This window comes from Oryctolagus cuniculus, chromosome 20, assembly GCF_964237555.1.
Source record: "Oryctolagus cuniculus chromosome 20, mOryCun1.1, whole genome shotgun sequence".
NCBI classification, from domain to species: domain Eukaryota; kingdom Metazoa; phylum Chordata; class Mammalia; order Lagomorpha; family Leporidae; genus Oryctolagus; species Oryctolagus cuniculus.
Window position 1 is genome coordinate 40,733,188 of NC_091451.1, and position 20,667 is coordinate 40,753,854.

The 20,667-nt window shown below is 45.6% G+C and overlaps 1 protein-coding gene across 7 annotated transcripts in view; it reads right to left on the bottom strand.

The window, feature by feature from the left end:
- Window positions 1-20,586, bottom strand: part of ATG2B (autophagy related 2B) — a 79,543-nt gene extending 58,957 nt beyond the window's left edge. For 4 of the 7 annotated variants that reach the window (XM_070065604.1, XM_070065602.1, XM_070065603.1 and 1 more), the window contains exons 1-6: window positions 20,169-20,586; window positions 11,296-11,458; window positions 8,271-8,423; window positions 6,612-6,714; window positions 3,838-4,000; window positions 3,004-3,183 (exon numbers count right to left, since the gene is read on the bottom strand). In XM_070065604.1, the coding sequence (XP_069921705.1) occupies window positions 3,004-3,183; window positions 3,838-4,000; window positions 6,612-6,714; window positions 8,271-8,423; window positions 11,296-11,458; window positions 20,169-20,330 (924 nt within the window). In that variant the 5' untranslated portion in view covers window positions 20,331-20,586. Of the gene's footprint in view, window positions 1-1,128; window positions 1,320-3,003; window positions 3,184-3,837; window positions 4,001-6,611; window positions 6,715-8,270; window positions 8,424-11,295; window positions 11,459-20,168 lie in introns of those variants that run through there. The other 3 variants (XM_070065608.1, XM_070065606.1, XM_070065605.1) reach the window with 2 other exon arrangements.
- Between the last annotated feature and the right edge of the window lie 81 nt (window positions 20,587-20,667).

A 20,667-nucleotide genomic window follows, 5' to 3' on the forward strand; every position in this document is an offset into this window, starting at 1 on the left:
CCCCAGGAGAAGAACAAATTGCTTCTGATGATAAAAGTGAAAATTAAAATACATTACATAGTGAACTTGAGAAATTTCCATTCTCCAACTAAGTATATAATATATTCTCCAATAACAATAATCATTATTATCATTTTAAGTACATTTAATTATTTTTATTTCTTTGAAAGGCAGAACAACAAAGAGAGACAAGGAGAGATCGACCTTCCACCTCCTGGTTCACTTCTCCCACGGCCAGGCTAGACCAGTCATGGGCCAGGAACTCAATCTGGTCTCCCACATGGGTGGCAGGGATCCAGGTACCTGAGATGTCACCTGCATTAGCAGGAAGCTGGCTAGAACGCTGAGGCAGGGCAGAACCCAGGCCCTCTGAGATGAGATGTGAGTGTCGCAAACAGCAGCTTAACCAATCGGGCACAGTGCCCATCCTATGATATTTTTCTTAGCAGTGGAATACTATACAAGGTGGTTTTATGTATATTTCCTAATTCTTATTCATGTTCTAATTTTAAAGAGGAAACAGGTTCACAAAGATAAGTGATCTGCATAAGGTCATGTAACAGCCCCAGAGCCCGGTTCTAACCAACACTAATTCATATCGATGCCCACACCCCTTCTGTGGCATAGCTTCCCATTTCTGCCCATAGACTGCTTGTTTTTCAGGGCTCTCTACTGACTGCTCACATCCTAGACCATCAATCAGCAAGGAATTAAGGCTGGGGATAATAGGAAAATGTCACATATTTTTAATGTTTCTTATTTGTTTAGTATTGACACAACAGTCTCTGCCCATCATTAAAATGGATGAGCAACAGTTTCATTTCTCATCTTCATAGAAATATCACATTATTTACTAATAATGAGGTTGGCACACAAAATCCAAAGTACACGTTACTTTCTTCTGAAAATATAAAAGAACATAACTGAAAACAAAACAAAACAAAAAGATCAGTGTAACATGGTAACTGAAACAAAACACCGCTAAATTCAAGGCAGGCAGTCCTTTATTTTCATAAACAGTGTATTTCCAAAAACATACGCTAAAACTGAATACATGAAACATCAGACTTACATACTACACAAGAGGGTACTACTCCCAGAACTAAAAAAAAAAAAAAAAATAACAACCTTTTGTAACACTTTGAACTCAACATTGGAAGACTTCAGTCTAGTGAGCATCCGAAAGACACTGAAGACACTGGGCGTCCCTGGTCACTGCCGCCTGTGCCTACTCTGTACGAAGATTATCAGATGCAAGGTTCTCAAGGCAGAACTGGGATTATTTCATTTAGCACTTGTTTTCACTAAATCCAGGTAAAATCTATACAAATACTCAAGTTATTACCCCCAAAAAAAACTGTACAGACAAGAATGGTGGTACCTCCAAATACTCCAGCTGTTCATTTGTCACCTATAATATACAACTCCTACAGTAACACAGAGCGGGCATTTATGCAAATCGATACATTTAATGCTCAAAAGTTTCAGTCTGCACAGAGACCAACAGCACAGATACACTGGGGCAGGTGCTGAGCCTAGCAGTGAAGATGCTTACATCCCATCAGAGTACCTGGGTTTAACACCCACCCTGGCTCCCGACACCAGCTTCCTGCTACTGCAAACCTGAAAGGCCATGGTTATGGTCAAGTAGTCGAGGTCCTGCCACCACATGGGAACTTGCATTGAGCTTCAGCTCCAGCTTTGCCCCCCCACCCCCCCGCCACTGTGGGCATCTGAAGAACAAACCAGTAGATAGGATCTTTGTCTCTCTCATTAAAAAAAATGTTAAGGTATACAAATGTTGAGAATTAAATATAATTAATCAAAACAGAACTATAAAAGTTATTGCTATGGTCTTCCTTCTTAAATGATAAGTGCATTCCACAAAGACACCGATGCATTTATTTCCCGAAGATACTACCACAGCATCAGAGCCCCTGCTGGGGCTTACACATACCTACGACTACCCGCTCTCTTAACAATTCTGTCATATTTTATGAAAAGGCTCAAGACCTAATGGAAGACTCTCCCACCATCTGAGGTAGGACAGAGAGGGAGTGACTAGAGACAGGAATGTTTTCATGCCCATCGTCCCTTTCCTCCTCCAGCCCTCAAGTATTCCAATTAAGGGAAGGATTCCTGGAGACTCCAACCCTGGAAACCTTTTTGTGTACAGTCATGCCTATCTAGGGAGTCCCTCCCATGTTCCCAAGGCGATTTCTATACCCGATTGTGTCTTAAGCCAAGACCGCATTCCACTCATCTCAGCCTCTGTCCCAAGAACTTGCACAGAGGACAGCCTACAGTAGTCACTCAGACGTCTACATCTAGGAGAGCAATAAATAAACAAATGAATATATCAACTATCTCTTATAGAGATTGTATAGAAAGTTAGTTTTCAAAGTATGAAAATAACACTTGACAAATAATATTTCTAACTGACCACATAAAGGCAAGTTTCCAAATTCTCTAACAGACTGCTCAAAATCATATCCTAAGCAACAAGCACAGCGAGTTTTACACAATGTCCTCCAAAAAACGAGACATGATGAAAAAAGTCACTCTTTTCATATATATACAACTATAAAAATGGGCATTCTATGCCAAATATAGATGAGCAGATATTTCACATGAATATAATTAAATATCTTCTACAAACTATTACTTTCAAGATCTCTTCTCCTCTGAACTTAATTTTATAATAGAAAGAGATGAGTTAGTATGTTCCCAGGTATCTGAACTAATGAAACCACACCTCACACAAGAAAGGGGACTTTGTTTTTATAGGATGGGGGAGAATGAGTGAAGACAACGCTTCATAAAATCTAAGTCACCGCATTAATACAGCTCACATGAATTTCGTAACATAAGGATACATGCACCAACTGAGAGGAAAAGTGATGTCTCCAGGAAGGAAGGCACCCTAGTCAGGGGATGATCTAAGCCATCAATCTGCAGGTCGCTGTGTGGATTAAAGAATCTTATATAAAACAGAACACTGACCTTTGCTCCAGGAAGCACTTCATTCTGTTTCAAGGTGAGACTTAACTCCAACCTACCAATTAGCCCTCCGATCTGCACTGGGTCAGAGGGCGCTAGCTCGGGTAAATTTCTAGTTAACTGTGGGTGTGGCTCATAAACAATTTTGGGGTTCCAGCTAGGTGACAACTTTGGCTCAGATTCCTACAATAAAGCAATAAGAACAAGTGATTATGTAAAATAATTTAAATACAGCGAAACAGAAAGTATGTCGGCTTTAGAAGAATAAACTACTTAACATGCAAAACTGTAGGATTATGTTGCCATGAATAAACCAGTAACTTACAACTAAAATGAAACACAGTAGTACGTTAGCAAAGGATATTAATAATAAAGGCAAATCATGGAAAAGGACTTTGTGAATGTTTACACTGTTCAAGTTAGAGCAACACAAAAACCTAACAGATACTGTATTTGTGAATTACCCTACAAGGTGCATTATGGAATGACTGCTTTATCTGTGAGATATATTTGCTTCAAAAGGTAAACATAATCACAGTTGGATTTCCTCTGATTTTACTGTGAAAGGACATTAGATGTTGATAAATCATTTTGCCCCAAGACACAGTCATCAACACTTTTCTATCACACTAATAGAAAGCAAACTGGCAGGAAAGGCATTAGTTGTGTTTTTAAATCTCTGAAATACCTAACTTCATTACAGAATATTTGTGTGAACTCCCAAGCAAGATGGAGACCCATCAATACATACTCTACATCCTAGCACAATTTAATAGGTCTCATTTACACCTTTTAAAAAGCTATGATTACATCTTTTCCCCATTTTGGTTTTCTTACCACTGGTGCTGTTGAACACACTGGGGAAGATTTTGCTGATGCAGAAAACTCATCCCAGAAGAGAGATACTCCAGAGAGCTGAAGCAACTTGTGAGCAAAAGCTGTGGGCTGATGTACATTAATTCCTGAGGATTCATCGGCAGTTTCATCACAGTACACAGTTCTAAAGGTTGAAAACAAAAAGGACATTTGCATAAAATTCCTTGAAAAACCTATCTGCAATAATAAGAAATGCACATGGTTTTTCAGTTAAAGGATTTTTTCAGCGTTAGCACTGGATATGCCTAGAAGGTGGATCAGCATCACCAGCCCTTACTACAGCAAAAACAGTTTCATAAAGAGATCAGAACTTCAAGAAAGATAACTTTGTAAGGCTCTCCAATTTGGGGAAAAAATAACTTCTTAAAGGTAGCTGCATGGAAAACAATTCACAAAACACCTCTTCATAAAACTGAGATATTGAGCCGCCGCCGCGGCTCACTAGGCTAATCCTCCGCTTTGCGGCGCCAGCACACCAGGTTCTAGTCCCGGTTGGGGTGCCGGATTCTGTCCCGGTTGCCCTCTTCCAGGCCAGCTCTCTGCTGTGGCCAGGGAGTGCAGTGGAGGATGGCCCAAGTGCTTGGGCCCTGCACCCCATGGGAGACCAGGAGAAGCACCTGGCTCCTGCCTTCGGGTCAGCGCGGTGCGCCGGCCGCAGCACGCCAGCCGCGGCGGCCATTGGAGGGTGAACCAACGGCAAAAGGAAGACCTTTCTCTCTGTCTCTCTCTCTCACTGTCCACTCTGCCTGTCAAAAAAATAAAAAAATTAAAAAAAAACTTGAGATATTATTTGCCTCCAGGTCACCAATCTAACATGAATGGCATGCCTGGGGCCGGTGCCGCGGCTCACTAGGCTAATCCTCCACCTGCGGCGCCGGCACACCGGGTTCTAGTCCTGGTCGGGGCACCGGATTCTGTCCCGGTTGCCCCTCTTCCAGGCCAGCTCTCTGCTGTGGCCCGGGAAGGCAGTGGAGGATGGCCCAAGTGCTTGGGCCCTGCAACCCCATGGGAGACCAGGAGAAGCACCTGGCTCCTGCCTTCAGATCAGCGCGGTGCGCCGGCCACGGTGGCCATTGGAGGGTGAACCAACGGCAAAGGAAGACCTTTCTCTCTGTCTCTCTCTCTCTCACTGTCCACTCTGCCTGTCAAAAAAAAAAAAAAAATTAAAATAATATGGCACACCTGGAATTCTTATGCAACTAATCTTGTTTTAAAAAGATACAGAACGAGATACAGAATATGGATCTAAATGTATGAGATTTTAGGTCTTTTCTATATATATCATTTCAGGTAATGAACTGTAATATCAAAGACCTGTTAACCATAACTCTTGGGGCCGGCGCTGTGGCGTAGTGGGTAAAGCTGCTGCCTCCAGTGCCAGCATCCCATATTGGCGCCGGTTTGAGAACCAGCTGTTCCACTCTCATCCAGCTCTCTGCTATGGCCTGGGAAAGCAGTAGAAGGTGGCCTAACTGTTTGAGCCCCTGCACCCACATGGAAGACTCAGAAGAAGCTCCTGGCTCCTGGCTTCGGATCAGCACTGCCCCAGCCATTGAGGCCAAATGAGGTGTGAACCAGCGGATGGAAGACCTCGCTCGCTCTCTTTCTGCTTCTCCTTCTCTCTCTGTGTAACTCTGACTTTCAAATGAATAAATAAATCTTTAAAAAAAACAACAACAATAACTCTTACGGACAGATCCATTTTGAGACTATTTTGAGACTAAAACTGTAACATATCTGCTTAAAGTTTGGCCCAGAGCCCTAGCAGATTCTAATACAAAGTATGTCTGGTGCTCAGCGCCTGCACTTCACCCTGCTCCTTTCAGTCTGCAGTTCATTCGGCATCCTGAACAGTTTCCACCTCACAACAGCGTGCAGGTACGCATACGTCAGTGAATCCCTGGTTTAGAACAATTTTTAGGGTGCCAAGTGACACGCACAAAAAGAAAAGCATCATTATTTGTCTTTTTATGTAAGTCACTATTGCAGGTATTGACCTTAACCCTAACAGAATCCTCTCCTGAAGCAGTGGCCTCAGCCTTCTGCACTAAAGCAGCCCTCAGATGAAGCACAGCGAAGCAAACAGCACTCACATTAATGGAGCCCTCCACTGGGAGAGCCTTAAATGCAGCAGCCCTCAATTACTTACTATTTGGTATTAATTAAAAGAGGAGTTGTTGCTTTGAATTCAACATAGTATTATATATAATTACACCCCAACTGATATTTTAAGTTCTCAATAATGGAATTATAATATTGTAACTTGGAGAGAAGCACTTTACTCTCAAATATGTAATAGTTTAATGTAATATTATCACCTCAAATCTCCAAAAGCACCCTGAAATTTAATGTGACAGTTACGGGGCTGGCGCCGTAGTTCACTTGGTTAATCCCCTGCCCGCAGCACCAGCATCCCATATGGGCTCCGGGTTCTACTCTCGGTTGCTCCTCTTCCAGTCCAGCTCTCTGCTGTGGCCCGGGAGGGCAGTGGAGGATGGTCTGAGTGCTTGGGCCCCTGCACCCACATGGGAGACCAGGAAGAAGCACCTGGCTCCTGGCTTCAGATCAGCGCAGCACCGGCCGTAGCAGCCATTTGGGGAGTGAGCCTATGGAGGGAAGACCTTTCTTTCTGTCTCTCACTGTCTATAACTCTACCTGTCAAATGAATTAAATAATAATAATAATAATGTGACAGTTACAATAGTGTCATCTGTTTTAGAGATAAGAATTCTTACCTTTCTATTCGAATTTCAAGTGCAGTTCCAGTTTTAGAATTTTCTGGCACATGTTCAATTCTCAAAACAGTGTCTATAAAAGTGACTTTCACTCTTCTTAGTACTAGATTGAAAACATAATCATCAGTGTAAGAGACTATACAAAGTAAAAACTTCTAAAGAAGTAAATCCTATTAAGGAAACTAATGATCAAACTAATAAGTTTGATAAGCACTTACAAAACAAAGAAACCAAACTTCTTTCCTTTAAAACCCCCAAATTCTGAGTTTTGCAATAAATAGTTTGCCTCACTGAGCACTTCCCCATTCAACACACAATTAGAGTAAAGATTGAAACTAACTGGGGCCATTGCTGTGGCACAGCAAATAAAAACGCCGCCTGCAATGCCGGCATCCCATGTGGACACCAGTTCAAGGCTCGGCTGTTCCACTTCTGATCCAGCTCTCTGATACGGCCTGGGAAAGCAGTGGAAGATAGCTCAAGTCCTTGGTTCCCTGCACCAGCATGGGAGACCTAGAAGAAGCTCCTGACTCCTGGCTTCGGATCAGCGCAGCTCTGGCTGTTGTGGCCAATTGGGGAGTAAACCAGTGGATAAAAGACCTCTCTCTCTTTGCCTCTCCTTCTCTCTCTCTGTAAATCTGACTTTCAAATAAATAAATAAATCTTAAAAAAAAAAAAAGATTAAAGCTAACTGTTAAAGTCTAATCCCTTGATAATAAATAAAACAAAAGAGAAACTAGGATACAGAAGAAATTTGCAATTAAATTCAATGTTTATAATAACTCCAATTCTAAACTTCTGAAGTGAGAACAGCAATTTTTTCAGAAATCACCACAATGCAAACTGGATACACAGCAGACTTCTTGAATGACAAATGCCCTAAACAGCACTCTGGCCTCAGAATCAGCCCTTAAGGCATTCAGATCCGGCTAAAAAGCCCATAAGAGCATTTCAGGCATGGAAAGCCAAGACACTGTGGCAAAAAATGACCTAAATTAAAGATCTCTGTGAGTGAGATCCCAGTGGAAAGAAGGGGCCATCAAAGAAGGAGGTAGGTACCTTTCTCTGAAGGGAGGAGAAAACTTCCACTTTGATTATGGCCTTGTCTAAATAAGGTTGGAGTCTGTGAACTCAAGAGGCTTCCATAGCCTTGGCAGCTCATGACAAGAGCCTCGGGTGATTACTGACGTCATAAATAAGAGTGTCAATTGTTAAATCAACACCAGGAGTCACTGTGCACTTACTCCCCATGTAGCATCTCTGTCCTTAATGTGCTGTACTATGTGAATTAACGGTAAAACTAGTACTCAAACAGTACTTTATACTTTGTGTGTCTGTGTGGGTGCAAACTGTTGAAATCTTTACTTAGTATAAGTTGATCTTCTGTATATAAATATAATTAAAAATGAATCTTAATGAAGAATGGGATGGGAGAGGGAGTAGGAGATGAGATGGTTTGCTGGTGGGAGGGTGGTTATGGGGGGAAGAACCGCTATACTCCCAAAGTTGTATCTTTGAAATTTATATTAAATGAAAGTTTTCTATAAAAAAAAAAAATCACCCCCAATGGACTTGCCTTAAACAAGCAATTTTGTTGAATAAAAGTACTAAGTTATTAAATAAGATCTTAAATTTTGAAAATGCTCAATAGAGTCAAACCTGTTTCAATGGTTTCAGCAAACTTCTCAAGTCCTTCAAAGGGCTGGGATCCTTCTCCTTGTTCATCAGTTAGTTTCTGGCTGAGACATTCTTTTGCCAACTGCATACTGCTGGTCATGAAACTTGACCAATACATGGGCTCAGAACCAGTTGCTGCAGAAATTAAAGATTAATCCTAAACGACTTCTCAGAGTTGCGATTTCTCAAAACAACATCTTTCAAACATAAATTATTAATCCCTATAAGACTTTTACCATTATGGTGCCACCCATAGAAACAATATCCTAGAAATGACTCTTGAGTTTTAAGAATCACCTATAATAACCGAGAAAAAAAAAAAAAAAAAAAAAAAACCACAGATCACAAAAAGAAGTCCAGTATTCTCCTTACATTATATTTTTACTGAATATTACTACATGTACTCATTCAACAAGTATTAATAGGCATTTTCCACATGCATGGTTCTATTCTAAATATGATACAGCAAGAGTCAGCAGATACTTTCTACACAAAGTCAGACAGTTAATATTTTGGACTTTGTAGGCCATATGGTCCACATCACAAACAATCAACTCTCCAACTCCAGTGCAAAAGCAGATGTAAAGAATAAATAAGTGGCACAGGCATTGTGGCATGGTGGGTAAAGCCACCATCTCTGATGCTGGCATCCCATAGGAGTGCCAGTTAGAGCCCTGCATGCTCAGCTTCCAATCCAGCTCCCTGCTAACATGCTTGGAAAAGCAACAGAGAATGGCCTAAGTGCTTGAGCCCCTGCACCCATGTGGGAGACCTAAAAGATCAGATCAGCCCACCTCTGGCCGTTGCAGGCATCTGAGGAGTGAACCAGTGGATGGAAGACTTTTCTCTCTGTCCCTCTGTCTGTCTGTCTGTAACTCTACCTCTTAAACAAATAAATAAAATCTTAAAAAAAAGTAGTAGTCAACTACTGAATGTCAACAAAAAACATTACGAAGCTAAAAGAAGAGTTTAATTCTTCTAGTGGAAGGAATTAACAAGAAATGTGGCAGAGGCAGCAGGAGACATAGGATTTGGAAACTAGCATAAACGCAGATAAAATAGATGAGCATTCCTGGAGGAAGAAACACATGAACTGCAAAAAATTTTTTCCATGTCTTACCTCGTAAGAAAATTCAACCACATGTTCTTATCTTTTTCAAAACAAAATGATAGAGATTACTAGAATTATTCCCTTCCAAAATGGAGTTCAAAAGCCCATCTGATGGAATATTTTAAAAGAGAAAAAATTTTGTGGCTGATGCTGTGGCATAGTAGGTTATGCTTCCACCTGCAACACTGACATCACATATACGCACCGGTTCAAGTCCTGGCTGCTCCACTTCCAATCAGGCTCCCTGCTAATGGCCTGGGAAAGCCATGGTTTAGGTTTCCTGAACCCACGTGGGAGACTAGGAAGAAGCTCCAGGCTCCTGGAGTTACATCGGTTCAACTCTGGCCATTGCGGCCATTTGGGGAGTGAACCAACAGTGGAAGACCTCTTTGTCTCTCCCTCTCTCTGTAACTGTGCCTCTCAAATAAATAAATCTTAAAAAACAAGTGGAAAAATTTTAAAGTTTGACTTTTCCACAGGAAAGCATGTCTATCCATAGTGGTTAAAAGATAATATATTATTGGAGTCAGCGCCTGCAGCGCTGGTTTGAGACTCAGTTGCTCCACTTCCAATCCAGCTCTCTGCTATGGTCTCAGAAAGCAATGGAAGATGGCCCAAATCCGTGGGCCCCTGCACCTGCATGGGAAACCCAGAAGAAGCTCCTGACTCCTGGCTTCAGATCAGCACAGCTCTGGCCGCTGCGGCCATCTGGGGAGTGAACCAGTGGATGGAAGACCTCTGCCTCTCTGTAACTCTGCCTTTCAAATAAATAATAAATAAATCTTTTTTGAAATATATAATATATTCTTGTAAATTAAATACCAGATTATTAAAAAGAATTCCCAAGCATGTATTATCAATATTCAAAATATAAATTACTATAATTCTATTAAGCATAGTTTAAGTTTTGGTGTTTCGGGGCAGGCGTTTGGCCCAGTGGCTAAGATGCCCATATCGGGGTCAGTGCTGTGACTCAGTGGCTTAAAGCCGCAGGCTGCAGCACTGGCATCCCATATGGGCACCAGTTAGGGCCCCAGCTGCTCCACTTCCAATCCAGCTCCCTGCTAATGAGCCTGGGAAAGCAGCAGAGGATGGCCAAAGTGCTTGGGCCCCTGCGCCCTTGTGGGAGACCCAGATGAAGCTCCTGGCTCTGGCCTGGCCCAGCCCTGGTCATTGTGGCCATTTGGGGAGTGAACCAGTAGATAACAGATCTCTCTCTCTCTCTCTCTCTCTCTGTCTCTCCTTATCTCTCTCTGTAATTCCACCTCTCAAATAAATAAATCTTAAAAAAAAAAATGTCCATATTATCTATCAGGGTGCCCGGTTTCCAGTAACCTAACTTTTTCAATTCCATATAACTGTCTGCCAGTCTTTTCCCTACAAGTAGGTATTCTACTATAAAGAGAATTCCCTTCTCCCTGCCCCCGTAGATGCCTATGTATCCATATCAGTATGGAATGAGGGTTTTTCTGGAATGTTGATGATTCATGACTGTTGTCATCCTTTTTAGATTCAAACCATCTGACCTGTCCAGCGTGAGCCCTTTCAAGCCCAGTGCTTTGTCCCTTTAACATTACCCCCCTAGTTCTGAAGCATTCCTCCTTGCTTCTGGCACAATACTCTGAATCTTTAAAAACACAAGGTATCAGCTACCTGCACACACCAAGTCATCTATAGAGTAACCTTCCTACGAATAAACATAGAGAAAAAAACTCTAAGTGTATGATCACAGACATTCTACACAGAGCCAAGTCCTAATATCTTACCAACCAAAAATCTCACAAGTACAGTGCAAGATAACACATCAGATCAAAAATGAATTTAATGTTAATTGGGCTGCTTTCCCAATCGCCGCAGGATTAAGAATGAAGTAAATCAGGCACGGGACACACCTACCTAGGCGCGGTCTCGGCCGGAAGACCATCTCTAAGCCCTTCACTTCCAGGGCACAGTTATCCTGCAGCAAGGAGCCCCATGGCACCGACAGAGAGATGGACTGGATGAATCCTTCTGTGACTTCTAAAGGCGCATCAGCCGACTCCAAGATTTCATTGAGGCTCTACAGAGAACAACAGAGTTCACTCTGAGATCACAGCACCAAGAACACAAATGCATTAACTAATTCGGAGACATCGAATGTGCACACGCTCTGTGTCAGGCACAAGGGGTAAAGAGAGCAGAGCCACCACAAGGTTGAGTCCGGTTCACATTATGCTTACAGGAGAAGTGACGTGAAAGGCACAGGTAATTAAAGTGTAGTGAGCTGTACAACCGAGGAAACACACTGTGCTATTTGAGCTCGTGATAGAACCTAGCTGGAGATTCAAGGCAGGGATCTGAGGAAGTGTTGTTTTAAGCTCAGACCACACAACTGAAAAGCAGTTCACCAGGTAAAGTGACCAGGACGGAGAAGCACACGTTTGAGATATGAGTATTTGAAAAAGAAATGCAGCATAGGCAGAAGAGCCAGAAATAAGGCTAAGAAGACTGAGAGACAGTAGGATCCAAAGAGCCTGTACTTGACATTGAAGAATCAGCCATACACCTTGAGAGCAATGGGAGAACTTCAGGCAAGGGCACCACATGAGATTCAAACTTTTAGTGAGGCTCCCCTGCTGCCATGTAGAGAATGAACTGGAAAAAAGCAAAACTGGGTATTTTCATCTAGGGCTCCGAAGAGCCATCTGGGCTATGGCTGCAGACAGGCACAGAGCAGGGGCAGGTCCTGGCCTGTGCTCGGGCGGCCCACATCCCACCCTGCAGCACCTGGGCTGGATGCCAGGCTGGGACTCCTGACTCCAGCTTCTTGCTAATGCAGACCGTGGGCGACAGCAGGGCTGGCTTAGGTGACTGGGTTTCTTCTACTAATGTGGGTGACCTGGTTTCTGGCTTCAGCCCCAGCCCAGCCTCAGTCACTGAAGGCATTTAGGAAGTGAACAGGTGGATGGGGGAGTGCTCTCGCCCCATGTGCTCGCTTGCTGCTCTCTCTCTCAAATTAACTAACCAGAGAGAGTAACTGACACAACAGAGGCCAGGACAGCCTCTGGGGACTTGCAACACAGAATGGCAGGAGACCTCAGACAGAGCCCTAAGAAACATCAACATTGAAAACATGTATTAACGGTGCTGGTGCTGTGGCGTAGTGGGTAGAGCCGTGGCCTCCAGTGCCAGCATCAAGTCCCAGCTGCTCCACTTCCGATCCAGCTCTCTGCCATGGCCTGGGAAAGCAGTAGAAGATGGACCAAGTCCTTGGGCCCCTGCACCCACACAGGAGACCTGGAGAAAGCTCCTGGCTCCTGGCTTCGGATCGGCCCAGCCCCAGCCGTTGCGGCCATCTGGGGAGTGACCCAGTGGATGGAAGATCGATCTCTCTGTCTGCCTCTCTGTAACTCTGCCTTTCAAATAAATAAATAAATATCTTTTTTAAAAAATGGGTTAAGAAAAAGGAGCTTGCAAAGTACACCACAGAGAAAAGCAGAGAAATGCAAGCAAGTCCGACAGAGCACAATGTCCCAGAAAGTCAAGACGAGAAGTCAAGGGCACTAAAATCCCAATCAGACTGCGACAGAAAGAAGGACAATTATCTGATTTCTTTTTCCACTTATCATGTACTTTTTATCAAATGCCAGCTTATAAGTAAGGTACTATATGCAAAGTTGCAGATCTTCGTCTACTCCCTAACACAAACAGTGCATTTTGGATTGGCTCCTGTTTTATAATCAGAGATCCTATTTTTAAAAGGCTTTCTTGCGGTCACAGACATGGTGCAGTGGGTTAAGCAGCACCTTATGACACCCTGTTCTAGTCCTGGCTGCTCCACTTCCGATCCAGCTCCCTGCCAATGTGCCCGAGGAAGGCATCAGAACACGGCCCAAGTACTCGGGCTCCTAACACCTAGGTGGGAGACTAGCATGTTGAGTTCCTGGATGCTGGCTCCAGCTGGGCCCAGATCCACCCATCAGGGCCATCTGGGGAGTGAACCAGCAGATCAAAGACGTCTCTGTCTCTTCCTCTCTGTTATTCTGCATTCCAAATAAATAAATAAGTCTTTTAAAAAAAAAAAGTTTCCTTCACACTGAGGTATTTGTATCCTAAAGACTTTCCACGGAGTATAAAGATATAGATGGCTCTAAGGCATAAACATCCAGATGTTTGGAAATATAGCTTTTCCTAAACTGAGAGAAGCAAGCACAGTGGTCTGGTCTCCTGTCCCCTAGTATCTGTACAACTTCTGTCCTCCCATTTAGTCAAAAAAGCCATTTCTTTTTTCCTTCCCAACCCCCTACCCCCTGTACAGTCCGAAGGCACAAAAACCTCCAGGCAAGGTTATCAGCATATTTTCTGGTCTTTTCCTATCTCACAGATGTTTTTTATTTCGGCACAACACAGAAATTCACATCAGTGGTTTTGTTACTGCAAAATCCTTCCATTCTCATCTTCCCCTTTATGACGTTAGCATTTCTCAAGCTTGCATCTATTTGTAAAATTGAAAACAAACGTGTGCTGAGCCCTAATGAATTTCAGTTAAGTTTATTTATCTATAGATGCATGAGGGGAAAACAACCCATCCATATCATTAAGAAATTTATTTCCAATAAAAGTTATTATGTTTTATGATCAAAATGTACATGTTGGGGCCAGCACTGTGGTGCAGCAGATTAAGAAACAGCCTGCAGCAGTGGCATCTCCTGTGGGTACCAGTTTAAGTCCCGGCTGTTCCACTTCCAATCTAGCGCCCTGCTAAAGCTCCTGGGAAAGAAGTGGAGAATGGCCCAGGTATTTGGGCCCCAGCACCCAACTGGGAGACCTGGAAGAAGCTCCTGGCTCCTGGCTTCAGCTTGGCCAAGCCCTGGTGTTGCAGTCATTTGGAGAGTGAATCTGCAGATGGAAGACTCTCTGTCTGTCCTTCTCTTTTTCTTTTTCTTTTTTTTTTTTTTTTTTTTTTTTTTGGACAGGCAGAGTGGACAGTGAGAGAGAGAGACAGAGAGAAAGGTCTTCCTTTGCCGTTGGTTCACCCTCCAATGGCCGCCGCGGCTGGCACGCTGCGGCCGGCACGCCGCGCTGATCCGATGGCAGGAGCCAGGTACTTATCCTGGTCTCCCATGGGGTACAGGGCCCAAGCACTTGGGCCATCCTCCACTGTCTTCCCGGGCCACAGCAGAGAGCTGGCCTGGAAGAGGGGCAACTGGGACAGAATCCGGCGCCCTGACCGGGACTAGAACCCGGTGTGCCAGCACCGCAAGGCGGAGGATTAGCCTAGTGAGCCACGGTGCCGGCCTAACTCTCTCCTTCTCTTTAACTCTGCCTTTCTAATAAATAAATGAATCTTTTTTTAAAAAAAAAAAGGATATATGTGTTTATATTGTTTTGATCAACTGCATACTTACAATGATTGTAACAACAACATAATCTAGAAAAAAATTCTTAACACCCACAGGGGATGCTGGCACCACAGATGGCAACCCTGCCCACTCACTATGCCACAGCACCAGTCCCACAAGAAATTTTTAATGTGATGGTTTCAATGATATAAATGTCTTTTTCTTTTAATCTTTCATTTATTTGAAAGGCAGAGCAACAGGCATAGACACACACATGTGGGCACGCACACACACACACACACACACAGCCTACGAGCACACACGCTTCCATGCAGTGGTTCATTCCCCTAATGCCTGCAATAGATAGCGCTCAGCCAGGCAAAAGCCAGGAGCCCAGGACTCAGTTTGGATCTTCCATGTGGGTGGCAGAGACCCAAGTACTTGGGCCATCACTTGCTGCCTTGCAGGGTGACATTAGAAACTGGGATTGGAAGTCGAGCTGAGACGTGAACCCAGGCACTCTGATACAGGATGCAGGCCCCCAAACAGGATCTCAACCTTTGTACAAATGCCCACCTCTGTGTAAATGTCTTAACTGCAGAGAAATGACTGCATGATCAATAAAGACAAGCAAAAAATATATAAAAATATAGAATAGTACAGAGGAAATAGAATGGACATGAGTCCAATGGAAAAACATCCAATGTTAAACTTCCAACAATCAATGGGGTGCTTGGTCATGCACTTTTAAATGGATAATGATCTCTTGTTTTTTAAGATTTATTTATTTATTTGAGAGGTAGAGTTACAGACAGAGAGAGGGAGAGACAGGAGGGTCTTCCATCTGGGGGTTCACTCCGCAAATGGCCTCAACGGCCAGAGTAGGGCCGATCCGAAGCCAGGAGCTTCTTCTGGGTCTCCCACATGAGTGCAGGGGTCCAAGTACTTGGGCCATCTTCCACTGCTTTCCCAGGCCATTAGCAGAGATCAGAAGAGGAGCAGCCGGGGCACAAACTAGTACTCATCTGGGATGCTGGGACCACAGGCAGAGACAGCCCACTATGCCACAGTGTTGGGCAGGAACCAGCGCCCATATGGGATGCTGGCGCCACAGGCTGAGACACACCATTATTAATTAAACGAAGGCATCAGAACTCAAGGAGAGGGGCCAGCACTGTGGCACAGTGGGTTAGCGCCCCGGCCTGAGGCGCTGGCATCCCATACTGGCGCTGGGTTTGAGACCCGGCTATTCCACTTCCAATCCAGCTCTCTGCTATGGCCTGGGGAAAGCAGTAGAAGATGGCCCAAATCCTTGGGCCCCTGCACTTACATGGGAGACCCGGAAGAAGTCCTGGTTCCTGGCTCCTGGCTTCGGATTGGTGCAGCTCTGGCCGTTGCGGCCATCTGGGGAGTGAACCAACAGATGGAAGACCTCTCTCTATGTCTCTACTTCTTTCTGTAACTCTTTCAAATAAATAAAATAAATCTTAAAAAAAAAAAAAAAGAACTCAAGGAGAGATACAAATAGAGCAGAAAAAATTGCAAGAGCTGAGTTATATTAGCATTTAATTAGCACCTACCACACACAGGACACTATATTCTACTATTTAATGATTATGTTATTGCAGTAAGTCGTCACTATAGCCCTCGAATTAGGTATGTTTGTGCCCATTTTTCAGATCAGACACACAAGGATCAAAAAATTTAAGTAATTTGCAAAAAGTCTTTAATCACTGTAGGAAAAAACTATAAAGATAAATATGTACTCACAATAGAAGATTTTGCAGGACGCTATGTAAAATCATGTGCTAACACACCATAACTCAAAAATGTAGTTCTGGAGCTGAGAGTTGGCTTCTACAACAAGCTTTGAAAATTCTATGAAAAACTCCATCCCTCTATTACGAGTGGTTTACAAAATGCAGTCAAGGGCCACATGCATCAGAATCTCTTAAAGAGAACACACATTGCTGATTTCTAGAACCAAAACCACAAGTCCGCGTGTTAGCAAATTCCTAGGTGAACCCAGTGCTGTCTGTCCAGCTCAGGTTTCTTCAGTCTTTTAAGGCAGAGCGGTGTACAAAATGAATACAGGAGCTGGGAAGACCTTGGGCTTCAAATCTTGCCACGCTGGTCACTAATACTAAGCCTGAGCAAGTTACTCAATCTTGTGGTAAAAAGGAAACGTTAGTACTGCCATACGGGTGCCGGTTTGTGTCCCAGCTACTCACTTCCGGCTCAGCTCTCTACTAACTGCGTGGTAAAAGCAGCAGAAGATGGTCCAAGTATCTGGGCCCCTGACACCCACATGGGAGACCCAGAAGAAGCTCCTGGCTCCTGGCTTCAGCCTGGCCCAGGCCTGGCTGTTGCAGCTATCAGGGGAGTGAACCAGCAGATGGAAAATCTCTCTCTCTCTGTAATTGTGACTTGACTTCCAAATAAGTAAATAAACCTATGGGGTGAAAAAAAAGGCCATGTATATGTATAGGCCCTGGCATCCTCATTCAGGCTGTTCCTGTATGGGGACTGGTACACAGAGATGACGAGCAGTTACACAGAGCAGGAGTCAGAATGGTGCTCTCAGCCAGACACCCCATTTCAGCACACCGGAGCTTCCCTCCCTGTGCCCTCTGCACAGTAAAACCAGGTCTTTCAGCAACAGCTTTGTTGAGAGACAATGCATGACAAAAACATTCTGGTTTCCTGGTTTTTGATAGCCAAGTAGTTAAGAGTTAAATTTAGAGACAATTGTTTTCCTTTTACATAGAGAAAAAAGTCTCAGAAGTCCCAACAATGAATGTGATGACAAAAATAACTATCAGTAGTACATGCTACCTGGCAGATATCCCCCAAAATAAAACAAAACACACTTAGTCTGCCTTTTCAAAATAAAGATACACTTTAATAAAGAGTAAGAAAGTAACTGCTTGGACTAGGAGGAGAACATTTTGAAAGCCTGCATTTGGAAATGGATTTGGAACTGTATTTGGCAAGGTTGCTCCTTGAATTTGTTGCTGGAAACAGTGTCTACTGAAAACACTGTCAGTTTTTCCTACAATCATTATCTACAGAGGTTACAAAACATCTGAACACATGGAGACTATCCCGACCAACCTAAAAGTCTGCTCGACAACTTTTAAAAATAGGTTTTATTAATTTGCAAAAATAAGCAACTGAGATCAGAAAAGGCAACGTGATTGCCGACTTCACACTCCACATAACTGACAGTTAAGGACTGAAACGTTAGTAAGGTAGCCAATGAAGTAATTATTCCATCAGGATGTATGCATCGGCACAGGTATCTTTTCTCAGTCATGAAAGTCTTTAGAATCAAGTGTCAAAGGAACTGAATTTAGAATCAGAATTCTGAATGGTTACATGTAAGTGTCATGTCAAGATTTACCTTACTCATCCACAAAGGGGCCAGCACTGTGGCGTAGAGGGTTAAGCCGCAGCCTGCAGTGCTGGCATCCCATATGGGTGCCGGTTCGAGTCCTGGCTGCTCTACTTCCAATCCGGACCCCTGCTAGTGTGCCTGGGAAAGCAGTGGAAGATGGCCCAAGTCTCTGCGCCCCTGCACCTACGTGGGAGACCCGAAATAAGCTTCTGGTATCAGCCTGGCACAGCCTTGGCCGTTGCGGCCATTTGGGGGAACGAACCAGCAGATGGGCGATCTCTCTCTCTTCCTCTAACTCTGCCTTTCAAATAAATAAAATATTTTTTTTTAAGATTTATTTATTTATTTGAAAGAGTTACACAAAGAGAGAAGGAGAGGCAGAGAGAGAGGTCTTCCATCCAGTGGTTCACTCCCCAGTTGGCCGCAATGGCTGGAGCTGCACCGATCCTAAGCCAGGAGCCAGGAGCTTCTTCCAGGTCTCCCAAGTGGGTGCAGGGGCCTAGGGACTTGGGCCATCTTCTACTGCTCTCCCAGGCCATAGCAGAGAACTGGATCGGAAGTGGAGCAGCCGGGACCTGAACCTGCACCCATATGGGATGCCGGCACCTCAGGCCAGGGCGTTATCCACTGTGTCACAGTGCCGGCCCCTCAAATAAATAAAATATTTTTTAAAAAATCATCAACACGGCACTCCAATTTAAATAAATAAATCAGCAGCAGCAAATGCTGCTGTCACTAGATGCTTCGATGTCTTCATGCCAGTTGACATAACCCTGTCCTCAAGAACAGAACAATCCTCAGGTTAAGTTTCGTTATTTATTTAGCCAACAGTCCAGACGTCAAACTATAAAAATCAAACAAGACTATCTCTGATTTCCATTGGAGCAAGTAAAATCACGCGAATGAGGACCCAGCAAACTGCGGCCACACAGGGGCTCAACACACGCGAGCCGTGTGACGGGAACAAAGGAAGCCAGGGCTAGGACCCCGGACAAGCTGGAATCCTCGCTGTGCCCTGCTTTGTGACTCACGGCAAGCAGAACGGCTCCACCTGTACAGAGCCAACGCTCACCTTCTGAGTTAGTGTGAAGTCATCAGAATTGATGCACTCAAAGCCTCCACCACCGAAAACCACAACCACGCATTTCATAAGCACCCAGCCACCCCCTTAACCCGATCCGTTCAAACTTCCAAACGTATAGTCTCGGGTTGTTACTTCAACATCCACCCGAACCCCTGGCTCCAAGGAAGAACCACAGCAGTGGACACTGACAGAGTACCAGGCATTAGCGCTTACGGAAAGCGGCTGGGCCCATCGCGGCGGCCTGGGGTGCCCCGGGACCCTTCCCACCTGCAAGCCCTCCCCTCGCTGATACAGTCACATCTCAGCCCGGAGCAGGGAGGCTACAGCGCTCAGTTAGCAGGGGAGGAGCCGCTGCGGTCCGGTCCAACCAGCCGGTGAGCACGGTCAGACACCGTGCCCCGGACGCAGGGACGCAGGCCAGCGCTTGGGCGCGTGCAAACACACACCAAGCACCCGCAAGACACAATGAGTCAACTCGGCCTCCGACGACCAGTGGAGAACCGGCTTTAAAATGTCTGAAAAGTGCAGCCTCAGCGCTTTTGCAACACCTGCTCTTACGATCTGTCACGTGAAGCCAAAAGGCACGCACACTGTCCGTGTAAACATAGCCTGGTACAAAGGCGTGCAAGCCGGCGGACGAGGCCTCCCCCGCTGTCCCCCGGGCCGGACGCGGCGTGCCCGGGGGCCTCGGCATCCCACGGGTCCCCCTCGCCTTTCCGGAACGCTACGCCGCGACACGGGGTCTGCTGGCCGTGGGACCCCCGATCCGCGGCCCAGACCGCCCCCGCCGCCCGCCCTAACTCAAGCACTCCCCCAGCGCAGGCTCCCATCTGTCCGCTCGGTTTCTGGAACACGTGATGTCCAGCACTCAAAACACGTTTCTCCGGGGCCGGCCACACGCGGGTCCCCAAATCCCGGGGGGACGGCACCGAGGAGGGGCGCGGGGCCCGCCGCCCGCAGCTCTTACCCATTTGTCCAAGGGGACCTGGGCGAGGGACCCGGTGCCCTGGTACAGGTCCAGGCTGAGCTGCTCCAGGCTCAGCTTCTCCTGCAGGAAGTGGCCCAGGTACCTCTGCAGGAGGTACCGACAGGCCCTCTTCTTGATGGACTCGGAAAACGGCCACGGCATGGCGGCGGCTGAGGGCGGCGGCGGCGGGGCCCAGGCTCCGGCTCCGGCCGCGAAGGCGCTCCGGGGCCCGGCCGGCGTCCCCGGGCCGCGGCGGGGCCTAAGCCCGGCGCGGCCCCTTCATGCCCGCTCACCGCCGGGCGCCCTCAGGCCGACGGCATCGCCCGCGCCGGACACCGGTCGCAGGCCCGGCAAGGACCCGGCGCAGAGGCGGCCCCGGCGTCCGGGGCAGGGACTCCCGAGGGGATCCTCCTCGGCCCGGACACGGGAGCGCGCGACAGGAGGCGGCTGACACCTCCTCGGCAGCCGCGCGACGAATTTGTTGTCATCCACGAAGCGC